At 44.3% G+C, this 24,835-nt stretch overlaps 2 protein-coding genes across 8 annotated transcripts in view; one reads left to right on the top strand and one right to left on the bottom strand.

Annotated features, from left to right (window-relative positions):
- The first annotated feature begins 644 nt into the window (after positions 1–644).
- METTL21A (methyltransferase 21A, HSPA lysine) lies at positions 645–14,891 on the top strand. 7 transcript variants are annotated; one of them, XM_040476023.1, is made up of 4 exons: positions 645–695; positions 2,012–2,191; positions 3,870–3,981; positions 13,178–14,196. In XM_040476023.1, exons 2-4 carry the CDS (start codon positions 2,045–2,047, stop codon positions 13,573–13,575), a joined length of 657 nt encoding a protein of 218 aa, XP_040331957.1. In that variant the 5' UTR covers positions 645–695; positions 2,012–2,044; the 3' UTR covers positions 13,576–14,196. The 7 variants fall into 7 exon arrangements, with proteins under 7 accessions (XP_040331957.1, XP_040331956.1, XP_040331959.1 ...); XM_040476022.1 differs by lacking the exon at positions 645–695 and adding an exon at positions 1,005–1,119; XM_040476025.1 differs by lacking the exons at positions 645–695; positions 13,178–14,196 and adding exons at positions 1,129–1,277; positions 14,293–14,891.
- A 5,287-nt stretch (positions 14,892–20,178) lies between these two features.
- The window catches only part of CREB1 (cAMP responsive element binding protein 1), a 65,836-nt gene continuing 61,179 nt past the window's right edge, over positions 20,179–24,835 (bottom strand). Inside the window, exon 10 of the transcript XR_005790486.1 lies at positions 20,179–24,571. The gene's annotated coding sequence lies outside the window, so the exon portion shown is untranslated. The remainder of the gene's footprint in view (positions 24,572–24,835) is intronic.

The raw sequence follows: 24,835 nt of genomic DNA, 5'->3' as shown, positions 1-24,835 counted from the left end.
TACATTCTAACGTGCAGCCGCGTCTGAGAATCGCCGTGACCGAGCGGCGGTGGGTGGGGGACGGGGCGGGAGGTCAGAGTACCGGAAAGAAAGGAAACCTTTCCCGAGAAGAGGACACCGCTGCCCGCGCGGTCGCACGCTTGGGTGGTCACTCCAGCCGCGCTTTCCAAGGGCCAGCAGCCTAGGTCAGTGGCTTTCACGTCAAACACAGGTGTCGCATCGGCAGGTGCACCAACGTGGGCACTGGAAGGAGGGAGACTAGAGCCTTGGGACTGCAGCAACGCCCGGGACCGGGTGTGGGGCCAATTGCGCGTCCCCCGGCTTCCCTGCGCCCCCGGAGCCCGTTTTACTATGGAGGCCCAGGCGCCGCGTGCGGACTCTGAGTTCGCGCTCTAGTTGACAAGGGCTTTGTCACTTTTCCTACTCTGTTGCCACCAAGCGGCGATGACGCCGCTTCGGTCCTCACTTTGGTGACGCGAGGACAAATGGGTGACCACGTACACTTCGGAGCAAACTTTCTCCTACACCTGCTAACTGGCCACCTTTAACAGGAAAAACAGGAGAGCACACAAACTAGAAAAAAACCAAAACCAAACCACGCAAATACACACATACACACACAGTGCGCGCGCGCCTGCGCAGGGGTGAGAACGAGCTCACAGGAAGGTGGAACCAGCGCAAGACCTTAGCGCCAGGTTGGTGGTCTCCCTCTCACCGGCCGCCAGAGCACCCCGCGCCTTCTCCGCGCACCTACCCGCGGCTCCACACCTCGCTGCCTTCGCCCACGCTGCCCTCGGCGGCCGGGAAACCGATTTGGTGGTCTGAATACTTTGGGGACCCACCGGAGGGAGGCCTGATGCCCTCTCCCCCAGCGTCCTCCTCCAGGGCGCGGCCAGCACACCTGCGACGCCGCGCACTCCAGCGCTCGGGAAACACCTGTCTGGGGGAGGTGGGACCGGAAACGCGTGTCTCCCGGCGCGCGCCGCCCACCCCCGCCGCCTGCCGCGCTGCAGGCGCTCGGCGGTCTCTCGGGTCCGGGCCCTTTAAGGCGGGTGGTTGCGGCAGCCGCGCTCGGGGCGGGGCAAACAATGCGCGCCACGCGGGGCCGGATCCGCAGCGGTAAGTAGGAGCGAGGCCCGCCTGGGGCTGGGCTGTGTCACTGCACTCCCGGTGTAGGACCCGTCCCACGTGGCTGGGGGTCCCGAAGGGCCCAGTGGACCGGCTGCCCGACCCCCACTTCCACCGGTTCCCGGAGCACTGGGGCCCGCCGGAAGCGAGTGAGTACCTGTCGGCCCTTAGGGGGCCGGGGGGGGGGCGGGTTCGGGGGACTCGGGGCAGGCCTCCGAGCCGCGGACGCCCGAGTCCACCCCGGACCCCGGCTCTGGCTCTCCCCGCCGGCGACTCGGAATCCGCCAGTGTGTTTCACTTCCAGTCTCGGCGAGGTGGAGCTGCGTCGACCGTGTATATCCAGCTGGTGTCAAAAAGCCGGATAATCAAACCGTTAACACCCAGTCCAAGTGCTGGTTCGGGTCCTCGGCGGTAACTAGTGAACGCACTGAATTTAGAGGGGGTGGAGGGAACACCTAAGCAAAACAGCAGGAACTACCCTGCCGGCCGCAGCGGGCGGTAGCTGCAGTCTGCGTGGGCCTGGCCAGTTTAGAAAGAGCCGCGTTCTCTGCGGCCCTGGGCTGTCAGCGCCGCTCCGCTCCGCTTCAAACGCGGCTGGGTTCGGAATTCACCCAGTGGTGACAGCAGAGTGCGTAGGGCATCCTGCAGGAGTTGCACGGTCTTGGGTTCTTGTGCCCAAAGACACCTTTTAGCATGGATTCAGGACTAAATTTCTCTCCCCAGAAGGGGAAGAGCCATGCAAAAGGAATTAGACAAAGGTTCCCCCCACCTGTGTTTCTTCTTTTGAACATGTAAAACGACCTTAAAAAAAACATTTGGAGCGATTTAAAAGAGAATGAGTATTTCTGGCCCTAGCGTCACGCGAGATTCTTTTGCCCAACAGCTTTGAGGGAGCAGAGAGCTGGATGCAGGTGACATGGCCCTGGTGCCCTACGAGGAGACAGCGGTAATGGGCTTGCAGAAATTCCACAAACCTCTTGCCACCTTCTCCTTTGCGAACCACACGATCCGGATCCGGCAGGACTGGAGACAGCTGGGAGTCGCCGCGGTGGTTTGGGACGCGGTAAGTAAGACCCTGGGGCCTCTGACCACAATTGATTTTAAGACTGGCTTTCTTCTTCCTTTTTTTTTTTTTTTTTAAATAACAGATTTATTGAGGTATAATTTATATACCATACATTTCACCTGTTTATACAATTCTGTGATTTTTTTAAAAAAAGTAAATTCACTGAGAGATGTAACCATCACCATGGTCTATTTTAAAAACATTTTCATCCCCCAGCCCCTCCAAAAATACTTATACCCATTGGAATCTCTTACTTCCCTGCTCCCTCCCCCAACCCCAAAATATTGCATTTTGAGGGTGAATAAAGGAAAGCTGAGGGAAAGTAAATTACTTGCCAGTAATATACCCAACAGGAAAGAGGGAGGGAGAGCTGGAAGGAAGGCAGGAAGCCCCTAACTGCTTTGGACTCTCATTAAATTAATTTTTCACTTAAGTTTCATTTTGAAAATATTGCACAAAGAATACTGTAAAAAGTGGGAGAGCCCAAAGTGAAGATCACATGTTTTCCTGAAGTTTTCCGTAGTTGTAATGGTCACAAAATTATACTATTAGTTGCTTTGTTTTACTTCTTCCTCTCACAGCACTGTTCTGTCAGCTTTTGTGACAGTGACTTGCCCTTAAGCAGCTCGCAGTGGGAACTCATTTAATGTTGGATAAATGATAGATGTAATTTTGTGGTCTTAACATTGCATTAGGGATGCTAGAGAAACATTCAGGTGTAAACATCTCAATGTATTATAGCCTCTTCTAGGAATCTAGTCCAAGGTGATTACATGGAAAGTATTCCCAGAACGACTAATAGGGCACATAATAGTGAGGAATGGGTGAGCCTTTTGAATGCTCACCAAGAAGAGGAATTGTTATTTATGCTACTAGTATGTGGCTGTGAAAGACAAATTCTGTTTAAAAATTATGTTAACAACATACAATGCTTTAAAAAAAAAAATGTTTATTTTAGAGAGAGAGAGGGAGACAGGATCTGTGCTGACAGCACAGAGCCGAATGCGGGGCTTGAACCCGTGAACCGAACCATGAGATCATGACCTGAGCCAAAGTTGGACGCTTAACCGACTGAGCCACCCAGGCGCTCCTACAATGCTTTTATAGAATTGTATGCAAATGCTAACTCATGCATCAGGTGTCCAAAACTTTGGCCCAAACTTCCTTTCCCATGCCTGATAATATGTGGTGAGGGCCCCCAGTGATGCAGGACAACACGAGAGAAGCACCCAGCTCCAGGAGCCCCGGGTGGGAGCCACTCTGCCTCTTCCTTTGGGTGACATCGTGGCCTTGCTGCCTTGAACTTGGGTTAGGAACTGGACATCCCTTTAAGCAAAATCACAGAGACTGTTCATGTAAGCTCCACCAGGGTCGTTTTGTAAACTTTAAGTGACACAGTAAGAAATGAAACTTCCCAGAATGAGCAGCACCCTATGTTGTGTGGGCAGCGTCATCGACCCCTGCTGTCCCCGGGAGGGACCTCGGTGGGGCCTAGGCTCCGTCCGCTCTAGGGTCATCTCCCAGCAGCAGCCGAGTTTCTGTGTGTGTTGTTAAACTGGGACTGCAACCTTGCAGAGGAGAGAGGGTGTGATGTCTTCCTGCCAGTGTAAAGCCCATCCGAAACCCTTGGGGTCCTCCGGCACTCATTGACACGCAACGCTGTGTTTTGACTCAGGCTGTCATTCTCTCCGCGTATCTGGAGATGGGAGCTGTGGAGCTGAGGGGCCGCCGTGCGGTGGAGCTGGGGGCCGGCACCGGGCTGGTGGGCATAGTGGCTGCCCTGCTGGGTGAGTGCCGTATGCTGGCTCCCTCCTTTGCAAGTGGAGCTCATTGACAGGTGTGTTTGCTGCTTCCCTGACACAGACCCAGACCGGTTTTTCCCTTACTGGATGTTCTGTCCCCTGTACTTATGAGTCACCTGCTGGTGTCTTTAACTCCAGTAAGCCTCGTTTCTTCTCTCTCTCGCTCTCTCTCTTGCTCTCTCTCTTGCTCTCTCTCTTGCTCTTTCTCTCATCCTGTTATTTATACTTCCCATGAAAGACTGCTTTGCCCCCTTTGGTTGGTTGTTTGTTTGTTTTTGTTTTGTTTAAGCAAACACACGTTTATTTGGGCATTTAGAATTGCAATTCAGGAGACAATTGGGTTGTCTGAATTAGGTCCCTGCCCCTTTCAGTTTTATGCCAACAGTATGATCAGAAGGCAGTTTTCAGTTCAAAGAAAATTGTCGTATTCATGTACATAGTTTTTTACACTTTAGGGGCCTTCTTGTACTCTGTTGGATTTAACCCTGCGAGGCAGGTAGAACAGACAGTCTCATTCATTGCTGAGGAAACTTTGCTGGTTCGTCTCTTCTGAGAAGGGTCGGCCTTGCTGTAGTTTGTACTGACATCTTATATTTAAAAATTCTCTTCGCGGTATACAGTTCTGAATTGGTATCGAGGTTTGTCATTTTTTTTTGTTTGTTTGGTATACAAATATTAATTTAGGCCTACAGTATTTTTAAGCTTTGTTTTTATTTTGTTATTTATTGTTGACTCCTTTCTTCAGCTTCTGGCTCATGCCGTTCAAGCCACCCAGTGGGTAGACCAGCTTCTAACATACAATATATAACATTCATCACTTCAACATCGTCACCCAGTGCTCTTGTCAAAATGCAGCTTCTGCTTCTGTAGGTTGGGGTCAGGCCTGAGGACCTGCATATCTAACAAGCTCCCAGGGGATGATGATGCAGACACTGTTGGTACTCAGGCCACACTTTGGTGGTGAGGAGCTAGAATTCCATTCCATTGTGGACAGGTGCTCGAGGACCCACTTAAGCCCCTCCTTTATTGTGTCCTCTTTCCGGTAACTTATTTCTTTTTTTAGTATTCTTTTCTGTGTTTAGATCTAGCCTTCCAAAATGTGGTGGGGAACATGGGCAGCATGGTAGTTAACGGTGTGCAAATGGATGTAGGTCTCCATCCAACACCACGGCACCTTCAGGTACTGGTGAGGCCCTCGCTCGTACACTGCCTTTTGTTCTCCTCAGGTTAGCCTTACAGCATTCCCGTGGGTGTTAGGTTTCATTTTTTTATTTTGTTTTACTTTATTTTATTGTTTACTTCATTATGTTATCTTTACAGAAAGAGAGCAAGTGTGCGTATGAGCATGGGAGGGGCAGAGAGAGAGAGAGAGAGAGAGAAAATTTCAAGCAGGTTCCATGCCCATCGAGGAGCCCAACTCCGTTCCATCTCACAACCGCGAGATCATGACCTGAGCTGAAATCCAGAGTCCGATGCTTAAACTGACTGATCCACCCAGGCGCCCCACACTTAAAAATTTTTCATTTTGCCGGTGAAACTGGGGTTCTGGGAGGTTAAGTCACTTTGTGGAGTCCTGGTCAGTGGAGACCTGAGGACTCAAACCAGGTGCATCAGACACTTACTGTCTTTCCTTGACACTAAGTTTGCTGATGTGGGAGGAGTTAACTGGAAGGGAAATGAGGTTTCTTCTGTTTCCTCTGGACAAGCGGGTCTTCATGCAGAGCTGCGTTGGCTGGTGCAGAGACTTGCTAGTTGGCAAAGTGCATAGGTTTAGAGTTATACTTGGTTTTGACACCTTTTCTAACTCTTACTAGCTGTGTGACCTTGGGCAAGTTGCTTAATCTCTCCACTTCAGTTTCCCTATAAAATGGGGATAATAATCAGTTCCTGCCACATTGAGGATCCAATGAGATCATGCACAGAAATCAGCTCCTTGACTAGCGCAAAGTAAATGCTCAATAAATGTTAATTGCTCCTCTGTGCATATCTGTTTGTGATCTAGAAATGCGGATCTGTGAGGTTGGGTAAAACAGGATGATGAGGTTCTTTAAAGACTAGCACAGAGTGGGGGACTAGGTAGTTGTCGCCCCACAAGACGATCGGCTTTGGGAGTGGGCTGGAACAGAACAGCACGGTGTTCTCTCGTGACTGGGGGGAGGTGCGCTTCCTGGCCTGGCTTCACCGCCCCCTCTTTCAATCCTTTCCTGCCGCGGAGCAGAATTCATTGCTGCCTTATTTCTTCTCCCCACAGCCCTTGGTATACTTGCCATGTTGTCCCGGCCTTTCTTACAAGCCCGTGTTTCTTGTGTCTGTCTCTCCTGAGGCTTGGGACTGTGTCTCATCCTGTGTGTCCTTGGCCCCAGCCAGACCCCACTTGCCATGCGGTAGATACTCAAATAGTTCTGGAATAAGAGTTGGGCAAACTGGAAAATCATGAAAAGTAATGTTTCTCTTACAAAAGTGATGTAACTCTTTTCAAAAATAGCCCTGGAAATCGAATAAAGGGGGAAAAAGCCTAAAACATTCTAGTTCTTCATGACTGCAACATAAGTACTGTTAGCATTTTGGTTTATTTCCTTCCATTCTTTTGCTTCCACTTGTTTTTTTTTTTTTAATTTTTTTTTTAATGTTTATTTACTTTTGAGAGAGACAGAGACAGAATGCGAGTGGGTTAGGGGCAGAGAGAGAGGGGGACACAGATCTGAAGCAGGATCCAGGCTCTAAGCTGTCAGCACAGAGCCCGACGCGGGGCTCGAACTCACAAGCTGTGAGATCTTGACCTGAGCTGAAGTCGGACGCTCCACCCACTGAGCCCCCCCAGGTGCCCCTCCACTTGTATATTTAATCACAGTTGTAATCGTGGTTATAGAGGTGTGTGTATGTGTGTGTATGCACCTATGTATGTACGTACACATATGTGTGTCTCATTTCATGTTCTGTCGTGCGCACCTCTCTGCACTCCTATGTGATTTGCACACCCGTTATTGTTGTGACTGCAAAGTATAAGGCATTGCTTTTTAGGGTGAGACCTGAGGGTAAGAAAAAGTTACTCTCTTTAGAATGGAGGCAGCGAGAACTAGAATAGGTGGTGATTTTGAACGTGTCAGAGGTTGATTGTTCTCCTTTTTAAAAAGGTATTTTCATTTTTCGTTACCCGAATTATTCCCAAATTCAGGGAACACCCACCATATGCCAGGCCTGGGTTTAGGTGCTGAGGCTTCCCGTCTTCTCAGGAAGCTTCCATTCTAATTCTGATGGGGAGGAAGGAAAAGACAGATTCTATTAAAAAGCCAGGGAAAAAAACCCGGCAAGTTCTATGCAGAACTTGAATAATGGGTGATGAGATTTTCCTATTAAAAGAAAAAAACAGCTTTTAATTACTGGGCAGTTCCCACATTCTGTCTATTTAGTCTGTCCTTCTCACTGTGCCCCCCTGCCTGGTGGGTAGGTCTACTTCGAGCTCTCTTCCCCTCGGGAAATGAAGGCTTAACAGAGGTTAGGTAACTTGCACAAGGTCACAACACTCCTGGATTGTGGAGTTAGAATTGGAATGCTGTTCTGACTCATACCCTCGTCCTTAGTTTGAAAATCTCTTTATACTGTGTGGAAAGTATTCTTAGAAAAAATCATCCCATTTTAAAGATAGGGTTCTGTAAGTTGGGGTGGGGTCAGGGAATGTGGTTTTTTTTTTTTTTTTAATTAAAAAAATTTTTTTTTCTTTTTGGTGTTTATTTTTGAGAGAGAGAGCACAAGCAAGGGAGGGACAGAGAGAGGGAGACAGAATGTGAAGCAGGCACCAGGCTCCGAGCTGTCAGCACAGAGCTCGATGTGGGGCTCGAACCCACAAACCATGAGATCCTGACCTGAGCTGAAGTTGGACCCTTAAACACTTAACTGACTGAGCCACCCAGGCCCCTGGGAATCTGGGTTTTAAAGGCTTCTGAGGTGATTTGATGCTCAACCAAGTCTGGGGAAGAGTCTTAAAATATGCTCAGGAAGAAGTTGTCTTAGTTTTCTGTACTTGTAGTGTAAATCTCCACTGGGCTTTCCACTTGTGTGTATGTTTCACTGAAGGCTGGGCATCTCTACTTGCCTGTTTCTCAGTGCCTCAAACAGTATGTGTGTTTAAACTTGAACTCTTCTTCCCTTTGCAAACTCGACCTTTTGTTCTCTTGAGTTAGTGTGGCCATCCAAGTACGCACTCAGGCCCACCCCTTGACCCGCGCCCCATAGCCCCCCCCCCATACCCCCACCCCTCCTCCAGCCCCGCCAGCCCTGCTGACCCATCTTCTAAGGATTTCTTGATGCCAGTTCTCCCTTTGCGTTGCCCCTGTCCGGCTGGAGCTCTCAGCATCTGTCTCCTCCGTGAGGCTCTGCAGGTCCCCACCACCTGACCTCTCTGCCTCTGCTTTGTCTTCTCAGAGCCACTTCCCAGTAGACTGAAGTGGCCCATCCATGATGCAGAAGTGCTGGGATGGCCGGTACTTAAACACCCCTCTGCCTCCCCATGGCCAAACACCCCTGAGGGTCTCACCTCATTCTGACAGACTGTCAGGCTCGCTTCGGAGATCCGCGCACTGTTTTCGGTTCCAGGGACGCACACGCTGCTTCTGGTCCGTCCCTTCTGCCTCGGATGCCCTGTCTTCACCCTTTCCCCTGGTTAGTGCCACGTCTTTCCAGTGTAAGCTCAGATTTCCGTTCCTTCCAAATCCTTTCTTTGACCTCTGGCCCTCTCGGAGAATTCCTCCCTTGTGAAACTTGCCTGGCACCCCAGGTTACCATATTTTACTCCCCACAGTGTATCACAGTTGTGTTTCTGGGTCTCTCCCTCATGAGGCTGAGCTCCTAGAGGCCGAGCATCTTCTTGCTCGTCTCTGTGTCTCTAGTACATAGCACGTGTTCAAATGTTCCAATAAGGTGTTGCTCACAGAAGTGCAAATGGGAAGTGATGGTAAGCGTTTGCGTGTTCTCGGTCCATTACCAAGTGAGAGGCCACGGGGTGTGTGGTGCCGGGTCCCTGCCCATTAGTCCTCATGAAGTCAGCCTTGCCTCGGAGGGCACCTGCCTGAACACCTTGTGAACCTCCCTGGGGGGGTGGAGGGGGGCATTTCCTCCCGTCTTTCCTCCCGTCTTCAGTCGTGGGGGCTCTGCCCTTCCCCGCTTCTCCTGTAGGCTAACCTCCAGGCGAAGGGCGGTCCTCTGCTTGTTCCAGGCCTGTGACCGTGCAGCCGAATGTGGCTGCAGGCAACACAACAGCTGCCCTGTCTCTCTTCGCCTTGAGGATCCAGGAATGTTGAGGGGGGGAGGGGAAAGTGGGGGGGGGGGCAGTGGATGCTACTGTGCTTCCTCTCCTACTCTTCTAGCGTCCTCCCACCCTCTTCCTTCATCCACCCTCCCAGCCAGAGACGCGTCTTCTCATTTCACTGAGGAGACTGATGCGGTCAGAAGAGAACTTCTGTACCTCCCTCACTGCCTCCAGCCCTGCTGTGCCCCACAGTCTCTGCCTTTGCTCCTGATGTGCTTGCAGCCAGCCCCCCCGCCCCCCCCTCCACGCACACACTGTCTCTTTTCTTCCCTCTTTCTGCCTGGCCCTTCCCATAAGCCTGCAAACTGGCTGGCTCCCATCTAAAAACAGAAAACAGGGGCGCCTGGGTGGCGCAGTCGGTTAAGCGTCCGACTTCAGCCAGGTCACGATCTCACGGTCCGTGAGTTCGAGCCCCGCGTCAGGCTCTGGGCTGATGGCTCAGAGCCTGGAGCCTGTTTCCGATTCTGTGTCTCCCTCTCTCTCTGCCCCTCCTCCGTTCATGCTCTGTCTCTCTCTGTCCCAAAAATAAATAAACGTTGAAAAAAAAATTTTTATAAAAAAAAAAAATAAAAAAAATAAAAACAGAAAACAACAACAAAATGTTTTTGAGAGAGAGAGAGGTGCAAGTGAGTGAGGGGCAGAGAGAGAAAGGGAGAGAGGGAGAGGGAGAGAAGCAGGGCTCGAGTCACCCGAAGTGGGGCTTAAGCTCACCCAATGTGGGATTTGAACTCAGGAGCCATGAGCTGAAGTCAGATGCTTAAGGACTGGGCCACCCAGGTACCCAAAACAAAAAGTTTTGACAATGTCTAACAGAAATGTATTTTCTGTAGCGGGAAATGTGTGAGATGGACCTGGGATATCTTGTCCCACCAGATAGCAAGGAGGCTAACAAGGACGACATGGGGTTGTGTCAAAAGTCTGCCGGCAGTATTTGAACATCAATATTGATAATGGCACTGGATCCAAATATATCAAATATGTTTAATCCATGAGTTGATGATACAACAACAGAATAAACCCCATCAGTCATCTCTGGAGGCTGCTTTGGAGTCCAGTTTATAAAAGGAGAGGGAGGAGCAAAATTTATCCTGCCTTTCCTATTCAGTTCCTATACAAAATGAGTAACAAACTATAATTGAAAGAAACTATCCTTTCTTTATAGAAATTTCTTAACAAACAAATGCAAAAGGAATGTAGTGGATTAAAGATCTGGGCATTGGGTATTCATGCCTGTTCACATCACAAAAGTACAGCTAGCTTACCAGGTACTACATACCCCTTGATGAAGAACATATCACCACCTCTGAAATAGCCTTGCTCAAAAAAGTCAAATTTACGGGAGATACAGAGGAGAGAGGAACAGACTAAACTATATAAAATGGCATGGTCGGTGAAATCCAGATTGTGGGAAACTACAGGACAAATGATGTGTTTCTTCCCCAAACTGAAAGGGGAAACAAAAGATTGTAGGGAAACTGATAGATTAAAAGACACTTAAGACATCCCTGTGCTCCTCTCCGTAAACAAACACCCAAAAGGAAACCACAGGCAGGGCTGCCGTGTTCAGGGACGGACGTCTGGGAGACGAAACGTGAGTGGGTGGTAAGGAAGTGCTTCCCGGCAGAGTCAGGGTTGGCTGCTCTTGGGTGGGCGTATTTGGGAGCTGGCCCCGGGGTGGGTGCGTGGCGTGGTTACAGCAAGGGGCACACCACCAGCCTCCTTCACCTGGGTCACTGTGGGGGCCTCGTCACAAGGCCCCTTGCTTCCGGCCTGGCCCTACTGCTAGAAAGTCTGTTAAAGCCTAACCTCATTGGCGCTTCCGCTCAGCACTCTCCATTAGCTTCTCCTCTCAGAAAAAGCCAAAGCCTTTCTGAAACCTGACGTGTGCGGCCCTCGGTGGTCTGCCTCCCGCCTATTACTCCTTTGGCCTCATCTTCTGCTTTGTCCCTCCTGCACTCGTTCCTACCCTTCCGGCTGCCCTGGCCTGCCCACCGCGGGCCTGTGTACCTGCTCTTCTGCCTGCTGGGGATACTGCCCCTCCTGCGATGCACTTCGCCTAAGTCACTGTCTCGGTGAGGCCTTCCCTTATTGTTCAGTCTGCAATGTCCCACCCGCTTTCCTTACCTCTGGACATCTGTCTCTCTTTCCTGCTTTATTTTTGCCCTAGTGAGTGAGTATCTCCAACTAACGTACTGGCCATTCTGATTCCAAAAACACCTCTTATTGCCTGTCTCTTCACTTGAATCTAAGCTCTGAGGTAGGGGTTTTTGTCCCATGGTCGATAGCAGCCACTTGGATATTTATGCAGTTGACAGAGGAGTGGCCAAGTCGCATCAAACTCCTGGAACACCTAGCAGATTAGAAGTAGCCTCAGAACCTCAGAAACCCTCTGAGACCGGCGTTGGAAAGGTCTACGCCCAAGAAGTATTCAAATGAACACCAAGGTGATCTACAAAAGACTAGATCACTCCAGTATTGCCAGCAGATACAGACTGTTGTTACGAAATCCAGACATAAGTTTCTAAGTCAAACCAGGGAAAGGCTGTCTGTGAGCTTGACTTTCGGGGGGGACGGGAAGTGACTGCGCTCTTCTCGTTGAGGCAGCGCGCTGCTCGGCCAGAATGGTCAGCGCGGTAGGTGCGTGCTTGTAAAGTCCAGCAACCGTAGCACCTTTGTCAGGGTCACACGGAGCACTGTGAATGTCAGATTGAACTCCACCAGCTGCCGCTGAGGGGGTGCTTGCCGTAGCCGGTGTGGAACCCCGTGGGGGCGTGACCCACGAAGGTCACAAACTACAGAAGGCACGGAAGCGAGAATCTTCTGAAAGAATGGAAATTACGTTAAATTTCAGAAGTTACAAAGTCAGAACCGAACAGGATTATGCATACGGTTCCTGCAGCGCAGATGAGGTACTTCAGGGCCGGCCTTAGCTAGTCGCTTCACTGCTGTCAGGGTGACTACAGTTCGGTCTTCTCCCAGCCGTATTGGTTCATGGCAAACATTTAGTTCATGGTAAACAACTCGTGAGAAACATTAATGAAATACTGCCTCCTTTGCCGTATGCATGCAGGAACTCAGCATTTAGTAAACATGATCTCACATTTTTAACCTACGGTACTTTAGTACAATCTAGGAATTTCTAAGTTTAACCACTTTTCAAAATATATACATATATATGTGTACATACATACATATATGTATATAACTTACGTGTATATATATACATACACGTATATATATATACATATATATATACACATATATATGTATATGTGTGTGTATATATATATATATATATATAAAACTTAAATACATACAGGTTGGCTGCTTCCTAACAGCATAAGGAGACGTGGACTGGGATTTCTTAATAGCCAATTAATCCCTCCTTGACTCTTTTTAAAGCTTAGACCTGAGAAAGTAGCCTTTCCCTGTTTTTGGTATCTTGTCGTCTTTATAATCATTTGCTCCTAGATTTTTCTTTTGTGGATTCCATTTTACCTTCCGGTCTGACTCGAAGATCATAAGCTAATGAATAAAATGTAGTGGTAGATACCTGTGGGAGGTGGGCCAGTTCCACCTGCAGAATCCAGAAGCCTCAGTGTAGGGTCACTGGGGGGCTCTGCACTTCCGAGGCAAAACTTAGCAAACAGATGTGTCAGAGGGGCAAATCCAAAGTTCACTTTTACCAGTAAGCGGTGCAGAGGAGCTGCTGGTCATTTTCTGATCGTTTGCAGCCATCCCTGAAGGGCATGAGCTTCTGGATTTCAGGTGGAATATTAGAGACACTCCCCCCCCCACCCCCCGCTTGACTTGACACCCCTACCTGTTAGTTGTATTGATGTACACATGACTCTCTCTCTCTGTCCCACATTCTAGGTGCTCATGTGACTATCACGGATCGAAAAGTAGCATTAGAATTTCTTAAATCAAATGTTCAAGCCAACTTACCTCCCCATATCCAACCCAAAGCTGTTGTTAAGGAGCTGACTTGGGGACAAAATTTGGGGAGTTATTCACCTGGAGAATTTGACCTGATACTTGGAGCTGATATCATATATTTAGAAGAAACATTCACAGATCTTCTTCAGACTTTGGAACATCTCTGTAGCAACCGCTCCGTGATTCTTTTAGCTTGCCGAATTCGCTATGAACGGGATAACGACTTCTTGGCGATGCTGGAGAGGCAGTTTACTGTGACTAAGGTTCACTACGATCCTGACAAAGACGTACATATTTACAAAGCACAGAAGAGAAACCAGAGGGAGGACTTCTAGTTGGCTGTAATTTTTAGGAATGTTGTTATTGAGCGTGTTGGTGAAGGTCTTAGCCTGGGAATTGAACCACATTTGATGAAATGGCTCCTGAACAAAAAGTCTAACCAACCAAAGGTTCCCAAGGGACAAAGCACATGTGCCGTTTGAAAACAAAGTGGCACTTTGTCCCACTGCTGTGACTTCATAGTCCTATTTTACTCTGAAAAGTCCAACTAGCATTAAAGGAATGTATGAGATATCTGTATCCCATACTGCCCCCTCTTGGTAAACAATTTTCACTGGTGATAGAATGAAGGGCTGGTATAAAAGGGCCTTCAAAGCAGTGAGCTTGTTTCGGTGAGGCTAACCCATGCAAATTCTATTAAATACATTCTGAGATACATGTTTAGCCCAGTTTTCTAATTTTCGGAATATAAAGCAAGAGGCTTAATGTATATTCCCTGAGCTGTTGATGCTCTTGAAATCTTTTGTCTGCCCCATTTAGGTTTTAAGCATTACTTTGGGTTACTTGAGATTAGGATGTGAGTTCCCTGAGGTCTCATTTCATGCTTTTTGGCTTCATTTCCGATTTAGGCATACAAACAAATGAAGTAAAAGTAAAAGTTGAGTTACGTCTTGAAACCACCATGTGCTGTGCCTGGGATGTCGTCTTCAATAGCTGTAGTTTTCCCCTGGCACTCCCCTTTCTCAGATGTTGTGTTTGTATTTCTTTCCTAGGCTTTCCCCTCCTTCATATAATGCATAAGATGACGTTGAAAACAGTTCGAAATCTCACCCCTTCATGGGAGGAGCTCCCCGAGAAGCTCCTTCCACGTCGTGCTTGTAATTGCTTATTCCATGTCTGGATTCCCCAGAAGATGGGGAGCTTCTGGGGGCCAGGACTGGTGCCTCCTCCAGGGCTGCGTCCCAGCAGCCAGTGTCTCAGGCCCAAATATTCAGTGAATGAAAAACTTCATTCCATTTAGAGGGTACTGGTATTTGGGTTAAATGACTGCTACATTGTTTTATGATTATCTTTGACAGACTTTATGAATGAAGTCTCTCTCTCTCTCTCTCTCTCTCTCACACACACACACACACCCCCCTTTTTTTAAGCAATGTAAAAGCTTAACAGTTTAAACAAATTCAGATGACAAGAATTAAAATCTCAGTATGGTCGAGGGTACTGGAGATAGATCTTTGTAAATCATCGGAAACAAGACCTCCTTCCTCTTAACCTTTTAATGACTACCTTGGATGTGAAAATACCCAATACATTATTTTCTACATATATTTTAGAGGTTTTACTTTTAATAAAGATGAATTATGCATTAAACGTTCTGAGCATTCTGTGACGTACAGGTTCAACACAATTTTGATAAATGCACGTGACATAGAAATATCCATAGTCCAGCAAATCCGTAAAACGCCAATACTGTGCTATGAACATGGAAGGTCTTTTAAAACAAGTAAAACACAAGCCCTGCAGTATCAACACTGTAATGAAATGAAAGGCCGGTCTCCCACTCAGGTATGTTCTTCGAAATGAGTATTTTAATTGGGGTTCAGCTCCTTTAATATCCCTGACTTTGCAGAACAGACATTAAAGTGGTTTTGGGTGGGGATGGAAAACTTCAAGATGTCTGGGTGCTCTACCGAGTGAACGAAGCATTAATTGGTGGTGTTGCATGTTCATAAAACATTGAGGGTCAGAAAAGGTTGAAGGTAATTTTTTTTCTTGTCTTAATAGATGTCAATAAAAGGCAAGAAAAATTCAACAGGAATAGTTTGGTGTTTAAGTGAAAAATCAAATGATTTTTTGTGTGTGTGTGTGTGTGTTTGGGTTTAAAATGTTGTCTCAGGCCAAGTTCCCTGGGGAAATACACTCAGAGATGGACATTAGGGTGTAGAAAGTTTAAATGGGAATGATTTCAAGGTCGACATCTCTGAGGTAGTAAAAGTAGTAGGATTGGGAAATAGGGGGAAATTAGGCTGGGAGGCAGTCAGGAGTCCTCAGAAACGAGAGCTAGGATGGCCCTGTAGTTGGGCCATACTAAGCCAAGAGGGCAGGGTTTTATATCCCTGCGTAGATTAGTCATGTGATCTAAGGGGCATACCCTTAGGGTGAAGAAAAGACCTGGAGAGAACTCAGCTGAGAGCCACCATCCAACATTGTCAGAAGCTGAGGAAGCGAGTGCTTAATGGGTGTGTGGGGGTGAGGGATGGGGCTGGGGGTAGACGTTATATCTGGACAGTATGCCACAGTGTCCGCTATAAATGTCAGGAGAGCTGTGATGGCTTTCTCTTATGTTAAAGGATTGACCTCGGGAACGTGCATTCTAAGTGTGCCTGTCTTATCCTCAAGGATAGAAACCTAGTCTAAACCGACTATATGCTAAGCATTGATTTTCACACTGCTCAGTTTTAGAACTCTTAGTTCTCCAGTGACTTTTCCCACAATTAAGATCAAATACTGGTGCCAAGATGCTGTGTTAAAATATACGTAGGACGTCAGGTTCTTAGAACTACCACTATAAAGTACGCTGTCATTCCCTGTGCAGATTACTTATTTTTTTTTAATGTTCATTTATTTTTGAGAGAGACCGAGTGTGAGCAGGGGAGGGGCAGAGAGAGGGAGACACAGAATCCGAAGCAGGCTCCAGGCTCTGAGCTGTAAGCACAGAGCCTGATGCGGGGCTCAAAGCCACAATCATGACCTGAGCTGAAGTCCCTGACGCTCAACTGATTGAGCCACCCAGCTGCCCCAAGATAGCAGTTTTTAAATCAGGAAGAGGGGCACCTGGGTGGCTCAGTTGGTTGAGTGTCTGACTCTTGATTTCAGCTCAGGTCATGACCCTAGGGTTGTGGGATTGAGCCCTGTGTTGGGCTCCACTCTGAGTGTGGAGCCTGCTTGAGATCCTCTCTGCCCCTCTTGCCCACCCTCTCTCTCTCTCAAGATAAAAATTTTAAAGTAATTTTAAAAACCACTTTTTAATATACCAGCATGGGGCCTGACATCATAGTTGGTGAAATAGTCCTGTGATTTATTTTTGTGTCAGAGACATGGTCGTAATTGTACTGCTACCCCAGAACCTCTACCTAGACATAAGCAGCATTCTTTTTTTTTTTTTAATTTAAATTTTTAATATTTATTTCTGAAAGGGCAAATGGGAGAGCAGGGCGGGAGGGGCAGAGAATCCGAATTGGGCTCACGCTGATAGTAGCTGGCCCGACCTGGGGCTTGAATCCACAAGCCATGGGATCATGACCCGAGCCAGAGTCAGAGGCTTAATCCTGAGTCATCCAGATGCCCCGAAAAGTAGCATTTTCAAGGTCTTTAACAAGAAGGAGGCAACATGTTGCAGTGAGTACGGAGAGCCTTGTTCTGGGAAAAAGAGAAACTGACAAGAACTGCATGAAATCAGGGCAGAACTCCGTTCTTTTTTTGTGACTTTAAAACTTGAGGATTCGTTAGCTCTGACGTTTCTTTCCAGTCTTCAATCATATTATGCTTTTCTTTCTACAGCCAGGAAGTGCTATAACTTAACACTAGAAGACATGGTATGCTGAAAAATTAAGTTTCCTACCTGAGAACTGTTTCTGTGGTAGAGGGGAAATCCCTATAACAGAGGTGTGAAAAGGGGGGCCTATCTGCTACAAAACCTTGTGTTGAGGCTGGCTCTGCCACTTCTAACTCCTAAAAATTACATACACTATAAAGCTTGACATTTCAAAAATACCAACGTGATCTTTTTATTAATTTAGCATATTATTAATGCTTAGGAAGCAACCTTCAAATACGAAAACCATACTTAATAAACATTCCCACTTCTCAGTATCTATCCTAAAGATAAACTAGCTTATATTTATACTAACTTGTGTGTATCTGGAAGAGTCAAAAGTAACAACCTACATGTTCACAAAAGAGGGCGCTTCTTAAACTATGATACATCTACACAATGGGATACCACACATCCGTTAGAAAGACTGAGGCAGATGTACATAAACTGAAATAGAACTGTCAAGACACATTCAGTGAAAAAGTACCATTTATGTAAAAAGGGGAGAGAGGAGAGAATAGACATTACATTTGCATGTATATGCACAGATTGTCTCTAAAAGGATACACAAGAAACTGCTTTTTACTGCTTCCCCATTTGTCATATTTTCCAAACGTACATACTACTTAAGGAAACAAAGTTAAGAAATGAGGACACTATGGAGAAAGTGAAACGAAAACTTAAGAGAATGGGAGAAAATAATGACAAATCGTACTACCTGGTGAGGCTCTGGAATCCAGAATATGTAAGAAACTCATAAAACTCAACAACAACAAAAAACACCATTAAAAAATGAGCAAAGGACTTGAACAGACATTCTGAGCATTCTGGTTATTCTCCAAATAACCACAGACACATGATACGCGACATCGTTAAACGTTAGAGTTGCAAATACGATGGACAACGAGCTAGCTCTTCACACCTGTAAAGAGGGGCATAATTAAAACCAACGTTGGTCAGCGCACGGAGAAATTGGGACACTCACATATATCAATCATCACTGGCAGGAATGTAAAGTGGTGCGGCAGCTCAGGAGAAATTTGGCAGTTCCTTAGAAAGTAAACATAGAACTACCATATGGCCCAGCGATTCCACTCCTGGGTATGTATTCAGAACTGAAAGCAGGGACTCCAATACCTGCACGTGAATGTTCATAGCGGCATATTCACAAAAGCCAAATAGCGGAAATATCCCAATGTCCATCAGTGGATAAATGAATAAACTGTGGCATACATGACGGATTATTCAGCCATAAGAAGGAATGAAGTACTGATGATTTTGAGGAACCGCAAAAACATGCTAAGTGAAAGAAGCCAGGCACAAAAGGTCACATAGGATCCTATACGTAAGAAACAATAGGTAACTATAGAAATGGAAAGCAGATTCATGGTTGCCTGGGGATAGAGGGAGGGGAAAATAATAACTCTTTAACAGATGGAAGGTTTGATTTTGGAGTGACGATTTGGACCTAGATATGCAGTTGGTGGTAGCTAGCACAACGTTGAGAAGGCACTAAGTGCTACCGAATTGTTCACTTAAAAATGGTCAATGTTGTTATGTGAATTGCACCTCAATTAAAAAAAAAATAGCAAAAAATAGCATTGAAGTGCCTGGAAATACCTTTCCTCTTCACTTGTTAGGACCTCATCAGAATCCTAAGCCCCAGTTTGGTCAATATGCAAAAGGAAGATGTGGAGAAATGAAAAATGCACAGTGGAAGGTAACACTAAGGCAGTGATTTTCTGGGGTTTTGCCTTAAGCAGCGTAGTGGAATAGTGGCATCATTTACAAGATGGAAAAAGCCAGCTGAGAGATGAGCGGATTTAGAGGAGAAATGAGAGGTTCTGTTTTGCAATCTGAGTGGAGATGACAAGTAGGAGAGTGTAGCACCAGAGCTAAAATTGTGTGAACGTCTTAGAATGGTTTCTTCGGCTGTGTCCTAGAGCTTCTTGAGGACAGGTACTTCTTAGTGCTCAAGTACTGGTGAAATAAGCAAGTGACCACAAAGGTATGGATAAAGAGAAGAGAGGCACTCTATCCTTTTATTGGAGGCTCAAGCACCTGGACACGGGTTACAAGGAGGGTGACTAAAGGTCCCAATTTGCTCAGCACAATCCTGGTTTACACCTGTTGTCCCTATTTTTTTTTTTTTTTAATTTTTTTTTCAACGTTTATTTATTTATTTTTGGGACAGAGAGAGACAGAGCATGAACGGGGGAGGGGCAGAGAGAGGGAGACATAGAATCGGAAACAGGCTCCAGGCTCTGAGCCATCAGCCCAGAGCCTGACGCGGGGCTCGAACTCACGGACCGCGAGATCGTGACCTGGCTGAAGCCGGACGCTTAGCCGACTGCGCCACCCAGGCGCCCCCCTGTTGTCCCTATTAACGTCACCCTTTCGCTCTCAAAAATGTCTGGTTGTACAATCACCTTAAGTGGTCACACTTTGTAGAAGAGAAAGAATAAAATATGGGCAATTCCTTCAATACAATAGCAGGTGTAACAAGCTTAATAAATACGTCATGGCAATTTTTTAAAAAAGTACCTTAGAAAAAATGCAACTGCTTATTTTCAGAAATTAAATCAACAGGAGAGAATCTTTTATTATGCTTTAAGCAAAGAGCAGATTAACCACACCTCCTCCCATTTCCTATGATCACAGAACTTTAGAATTACAAGGGGGCCTGACAAGTTAGCTATTCTCATTGTTCTTCCAATTAAAACATGTATTTTCTGACACTGGAGACAGCTGGTCATATGTCTCCATTGGTTTTCTCAATAGGGCGGTAACATCTCCACATCTTCAAATAGGCACTGTTCAATCTTTCTGAACAAAGAAATCTTGTGCTAAAAATGAGGAATACAGTAAAATTAAATAACTGAAGATATGTTCTGGTTTCTCAAATTAGTTTTCCGTTGCCGTGCAACACAAGCTTGTGATATATTCTAACATAAACTTTGCTCATTTAACAAAAGTAATAAACTGAAGTCCCAGAAAATACAGCTTAACACTACTGGCAGAAACCAAAAATCGAGAGATCCCATCCCCAAAAAAGAGACTTACAGAGTTTTTAAAAGCATGTTTATGTGACTGCACATAAATGTGTGTAAAAAGGGCATTAGGACAGTTGATACCACAAAGATTACAGTAAGAAAAAGCACTTTCTGACAATATTTCACAAATTCACAAGGATCACTTTAATATACAAAGCAATTGCTACCATTCTGAACACAAAGCAGCTACTATGTACATAGTGTTAATAAAATGCATTATAACTCAGTACATTTTCTCTCTTTACACAGATAGAGCACAAAAAGATTTAGGTAAAAAAATTAAAACAGGGATGTTTCTAGAATGTAGGGAATTTTATTAGAAATGTATTTCCCTCATTATATTTACTTAATATTCAACTCCAATAGTAACATCAGAGTTAAAAATCGATACCCTGTTTTGTGCTGATAGTTTTGGGGGGAGGTATTCTTTACCCCAATCCTCAAGGAAAAATTAAAACAAAAACAAACACCATCTTTCTCTCTAGAAACTTCCCTGATTATTTTGTTTCTAAAAAGTCTCAAGTGATACATCTAGGTTAGAAATAATTCCTTTTTTGGGTGGGGAGGACAAGTGACATGTGGACAAATCAGTTGGGGACGACTCTACATGGAAAACTGCTAACTAGCACTCCTCTTTGCCACCCCTCCATAAATCCATACTCACAGAACAATGGTGACAAATTATTTCCCACTTTTAATATAAATAATTTTTATTACATACACAAATTGGAGTGGCACCTGGATAAAAATATGTCTATAAAGCATTTACCAATTTAATTTTAAAAACGTAAGAAAATAAAACCTCCCAAACACAAAGATAGATCATTTCACTTGGCCAACTAACATAAGATTACTATTTGCAGGGATTTTCTTCCTTCCCTACCAATTTTTCAACTATCTCAGATTGACTCTTACATTTCTGAGATGCTCCTCGGAAGCTTGGAAACGCCCATACTTCTGTAGGCAAGTATCACATAATGCCTGTATAAAGGAGGTAAAATCTGATTTTCCTACCATTTGCCCCTTTTCAAAGACATTTCCCAAAGATTGTTCATTTTCCTTTTACTTGCTGGTGAGAATAATTAAAAATGTATCAGGTTATATACCCAGCTAGGACCTGCACCCACAGTACCAGAATGCAGACAGGTCAATATTTTCTCTCTGTGCTAAAACAACTCTGCCTGTTTATATCATCTTCACAGGCTTTGTTCTATTTTTTTTTTTCTATTTTTATTTTTTTAAAAAATAAATTTCAAGCTAAAACACCTGAAATATAATCCCTCCACTCAAACGTTATCTGGTCCCTCTTAAAGTTTGCCCCCCTGAGGACACATACAAAGGCTTAAGCTACATTCACTAATCAGTACGAACTTATCAGAAGCATATGAGACAGATGGAACTTCAGCACCCTGTTTGATTTATTTGAAATTCTTCCATACTGACTCAGCTTCATGATATGTTCAACCCCTCAGGGATTAGTGCCTCTCCTAGCCATTGATTCGAGAAAGTCAAGGAAACCAGTTCCTAGTACATACAGTGACTGTGCAGTCAACTTAAAAAAAGTCAACGTATCAACATTAAAAGTATTCAAGATGTAGGCAAACCATCCAACAAAAGTTCTAGTTGTGCTTTGTACAACAGAGTGAGCAAATGTATCCCTCAACTCTTCACCTCCAGGCAGCTTACCAAAGCGCGTTGCGCTTTCCCTTCTCACCAGACCTCAGTCCGATTTAGGTGTTTGATGGTAACAAAGCCAATTTTAAGTGAAAAAACCTCAGTCAAATCATTCCATGTGGTCTCCATGATGATGGTAATTAACTGCCTTGAAAACTATTTTACTGTTCTAGATAAATTGATGGATATCTTGGCACCCTACAGACAACACTAATGTTGGCATGGGAATACAGTCTCATTTAAAATTGAAAATAAGTATCAATTTACTCCAGTTGCTTTTCCTTCTATCTTTATCCATGATGTAAAAGAATCCCATTGGGTTCAAACTCATCTTTTAATTAACTGGGCTAGTCAAATCTAATTTCCTGTTACTTTTCTTTCACAGCTATTTATAAGGCTAGCCTTTAGGTGCTAAAATATTTTAATGAAATTTTCCATTTAAAAAAGTCACATGATTTGAAGAGAGGAAAATGACATAAAAAGCCAGTTGACAATCAATTGATGAGGGAACTTTTCTCAAGTTGCTAACACCCAACAGGGTCATTTTTTAAAAGTGCAAGTTACACCAAACATTTACAAAGAATATAATGTAAATATAATCCAAATAAATATACAACTTTTGTATCAGGTCAACGGGAAACAGCATACCAAAAGTTTTCAGAGCCAACAAGGCAACAAAATGAAGCCTCTTACAAATAACTGAAAAGGTGTGTAATGACTGTTCTAAAAACCCACTTTAATTCAAAAATCATAACTTTATATTCGCCTTATTTAATCCTGCAAAATGAAGCGGACTTTTTGATCTTCGAAATAAAGAGACCAATTTATGCTAATAAATTGACTGTTGCTGATCACAAAATTAAAAACATTTTTAAAATGTAAAGAAGAAATCTAGATTGAAGTCACTTCAAGTAAGTAAAAGCATCCTGGTTTAAACACACTGGTTGTTTCTTCCTAAGCCTTTGTATGATTCCACATGTCACCCCAAGTGGTCAAAATGATAGTAGGGATTAGGCCTGAGAGACAGAGATAAACTTCAGCCAGATGACTTCTGATCGGACAGCCTGCCTGACTGGTATTGTGCTTTCAGATTCTAGCACTGCTGCTGACCTACCATCAAAACACATTTTTCTGAAAAAAATCCCTGCTCAAATGAAAACACCCAAATTCCTCCCCCAGGATGAGTTTTGAAAAATCAGTGGTACCTTTTAGAAGCTATCTGCAAAATGTTCTTACCACTGTTATAGCTGCCAGAGACAAAGCATAAAAACCAAATACTTTGGGGGCGGGGGAGTTTTCAAGTGACTAGTAACATACATAAAAGTATCAAGCCAAAGAAAACGAACAGTAAAAATAAAATACTTGGAAGAAAATTAGAAGACAAAAATCAATCATGAGTGCTGGAGTAATGCAGTCCAAGAAACTACCAAATGGGATGCAACAGAACACGCAAAGATGTAAAATTTCATCTGACCTCAATATACTATAATACTCAGCATTCCTGACTTAGGAGCTCTCAGAGCTTCAGATTATATACTGTATGTATTTATATATATGTACACATATATTATACAAATGCCATTTCCCCCCCAATAATATCTAAACGAACAGAGCACCTATGACAATATGATGGTTGCCAATATGGTACTTGAGTTTGAAAAGAATGAAATTAAAATTAGATCTGATATCAATTTTTTAATAGGGTGGACACATTGGATCTAGCCCTTTCTAAACCACTTTTCAGCTAAACACTATCAAAGTTTGAAAACTCGTAAGAGTAATATATCAAAAATAAACCCCTCCCACTTCATTTTTATTAGAGTTAATCTGTCCTATAGATAAAAGTGCCACATGGCCCTATATTTGCAAAGTAAGCGATACCAAACTTGCTATTTTCTAGGCAAATCAGTAGCATATGTACAGATTCCTATGATGACATTTTCATTCCCTTTTGGCCAATATGAAGAGAAAAAAACATTTATTACTGGTAATGTGGCCATATATGTTCTTGGCTACAAGATTTTTTTTTTAAATTATGTCATTTCCTTAATAAAGATTCTCAAAGTTGCATGCTTAAAAACAAACACCTTTTTTCCAATTCTTGTTAAAAAAAAAAAAAGTCTGCACAAAAGATGCTTAATTTCTATCTGTATAAACTGAAATTTTCAAGTCTCTTTATGGGTCTAGAACAGATTTAGCAACAGAATAGATTTCTTACCTCACCATTAAGTAACTGACTTCAAACCAGTGCAATCATCCTCAAGGTACAAAGGACCCGGTGTTTGTAAAAACTTACAAATTCAACCAGCTAATATGGATGTGACTGCCTTGATTCATCAGGGACTAAGAGGACCACCAACTTTTCTAACTAAACAGAATGCCTCGACTTTTGGAAACATTTTACTTTGGAGAATACAACTTGCTAAATACTAGGCAATTTTCATTTATAAAGTTTATGACATTCGAAACATTTTGACTCATTAAGAAAGAATTCTAGTTTGTGAAAAGATTTGTCACTTTGCTTGGTTTCTGCTGAAGTTTTGGAAAATGACACATCTATGCTGGTATACAAATAATTTTTATGCTACAACTTTCCCCATTAGCTCAGCAGGATAAACATCAAACTTTACAGTCGTTTGAAAGCCTTCTTGAGAATCTGGTGAATTGTCCAAATATAAGACTACATCACTCAATTCTTAGAATGATGCTCCTTCATAAACTCTGTTCATCCTTGAAAAGAGACAATGGTTTGTTACAAACAAAAATAAACCATTTACAAATATTAATTAAAAACCTTACTTTTCAAAAGGGACCCAACAATTAACACCCACATCTGTATATTTTGTTAATACATTAACAAACTTTAAAAAATAACCCATGACTAAATATAAAACATTAATTTTCTACACTCTTCTTTTAAAAGGAATAACCTTTTCAAATGAGAAATTATATCTAACATTATGTCAGTTTCCAATTTTTAAAATCCACCTTAGT

Source organism: Herpailurus yagouaroundi, unplaced genomic scaffold, assembly GCF_014898765.1.
Source record: "Herpailurus yagouaroundi ecotype Mexico unplaced genomic scaffold, PumYag 140, whole genome shotgun sequence".
Classification (NCBI taxonomy): domain Eukaryota; kingdom Metazoa; phylum Chordata; class Mammalia; order Carnivora; family Felidae; genus Herpailurus; species Herpailurus yagouaroundi.
Note: the sequence above shows the minus strand (reverse complement) of the source record. Positions and strands in the feature narration are given on the sequence as shown.

Coding starts and splice junctions, on each gene's coding strand:
- METTL21A (XM_040476023.1), top strand. CDS start 2,045: ATGGCCCTGGTGCCCTACGAGGAGACAGCGGTAATGGGCTTGCAGAAA. Junction 2,192..3,869: donor CCGCGGTGGTTTGGGACGCG/GTAAGTAAGACC, acceptor GTTTTGACTCAG/GCTGTCATTCTCTCCGCGTA. Junction 3,982..13,177: donor CATAGTGGCTGCCCTGCTGG/GTGAGTGCCGTA, acceptor CCCACATTCTAG/GTGCTCATGTGACTATCACG.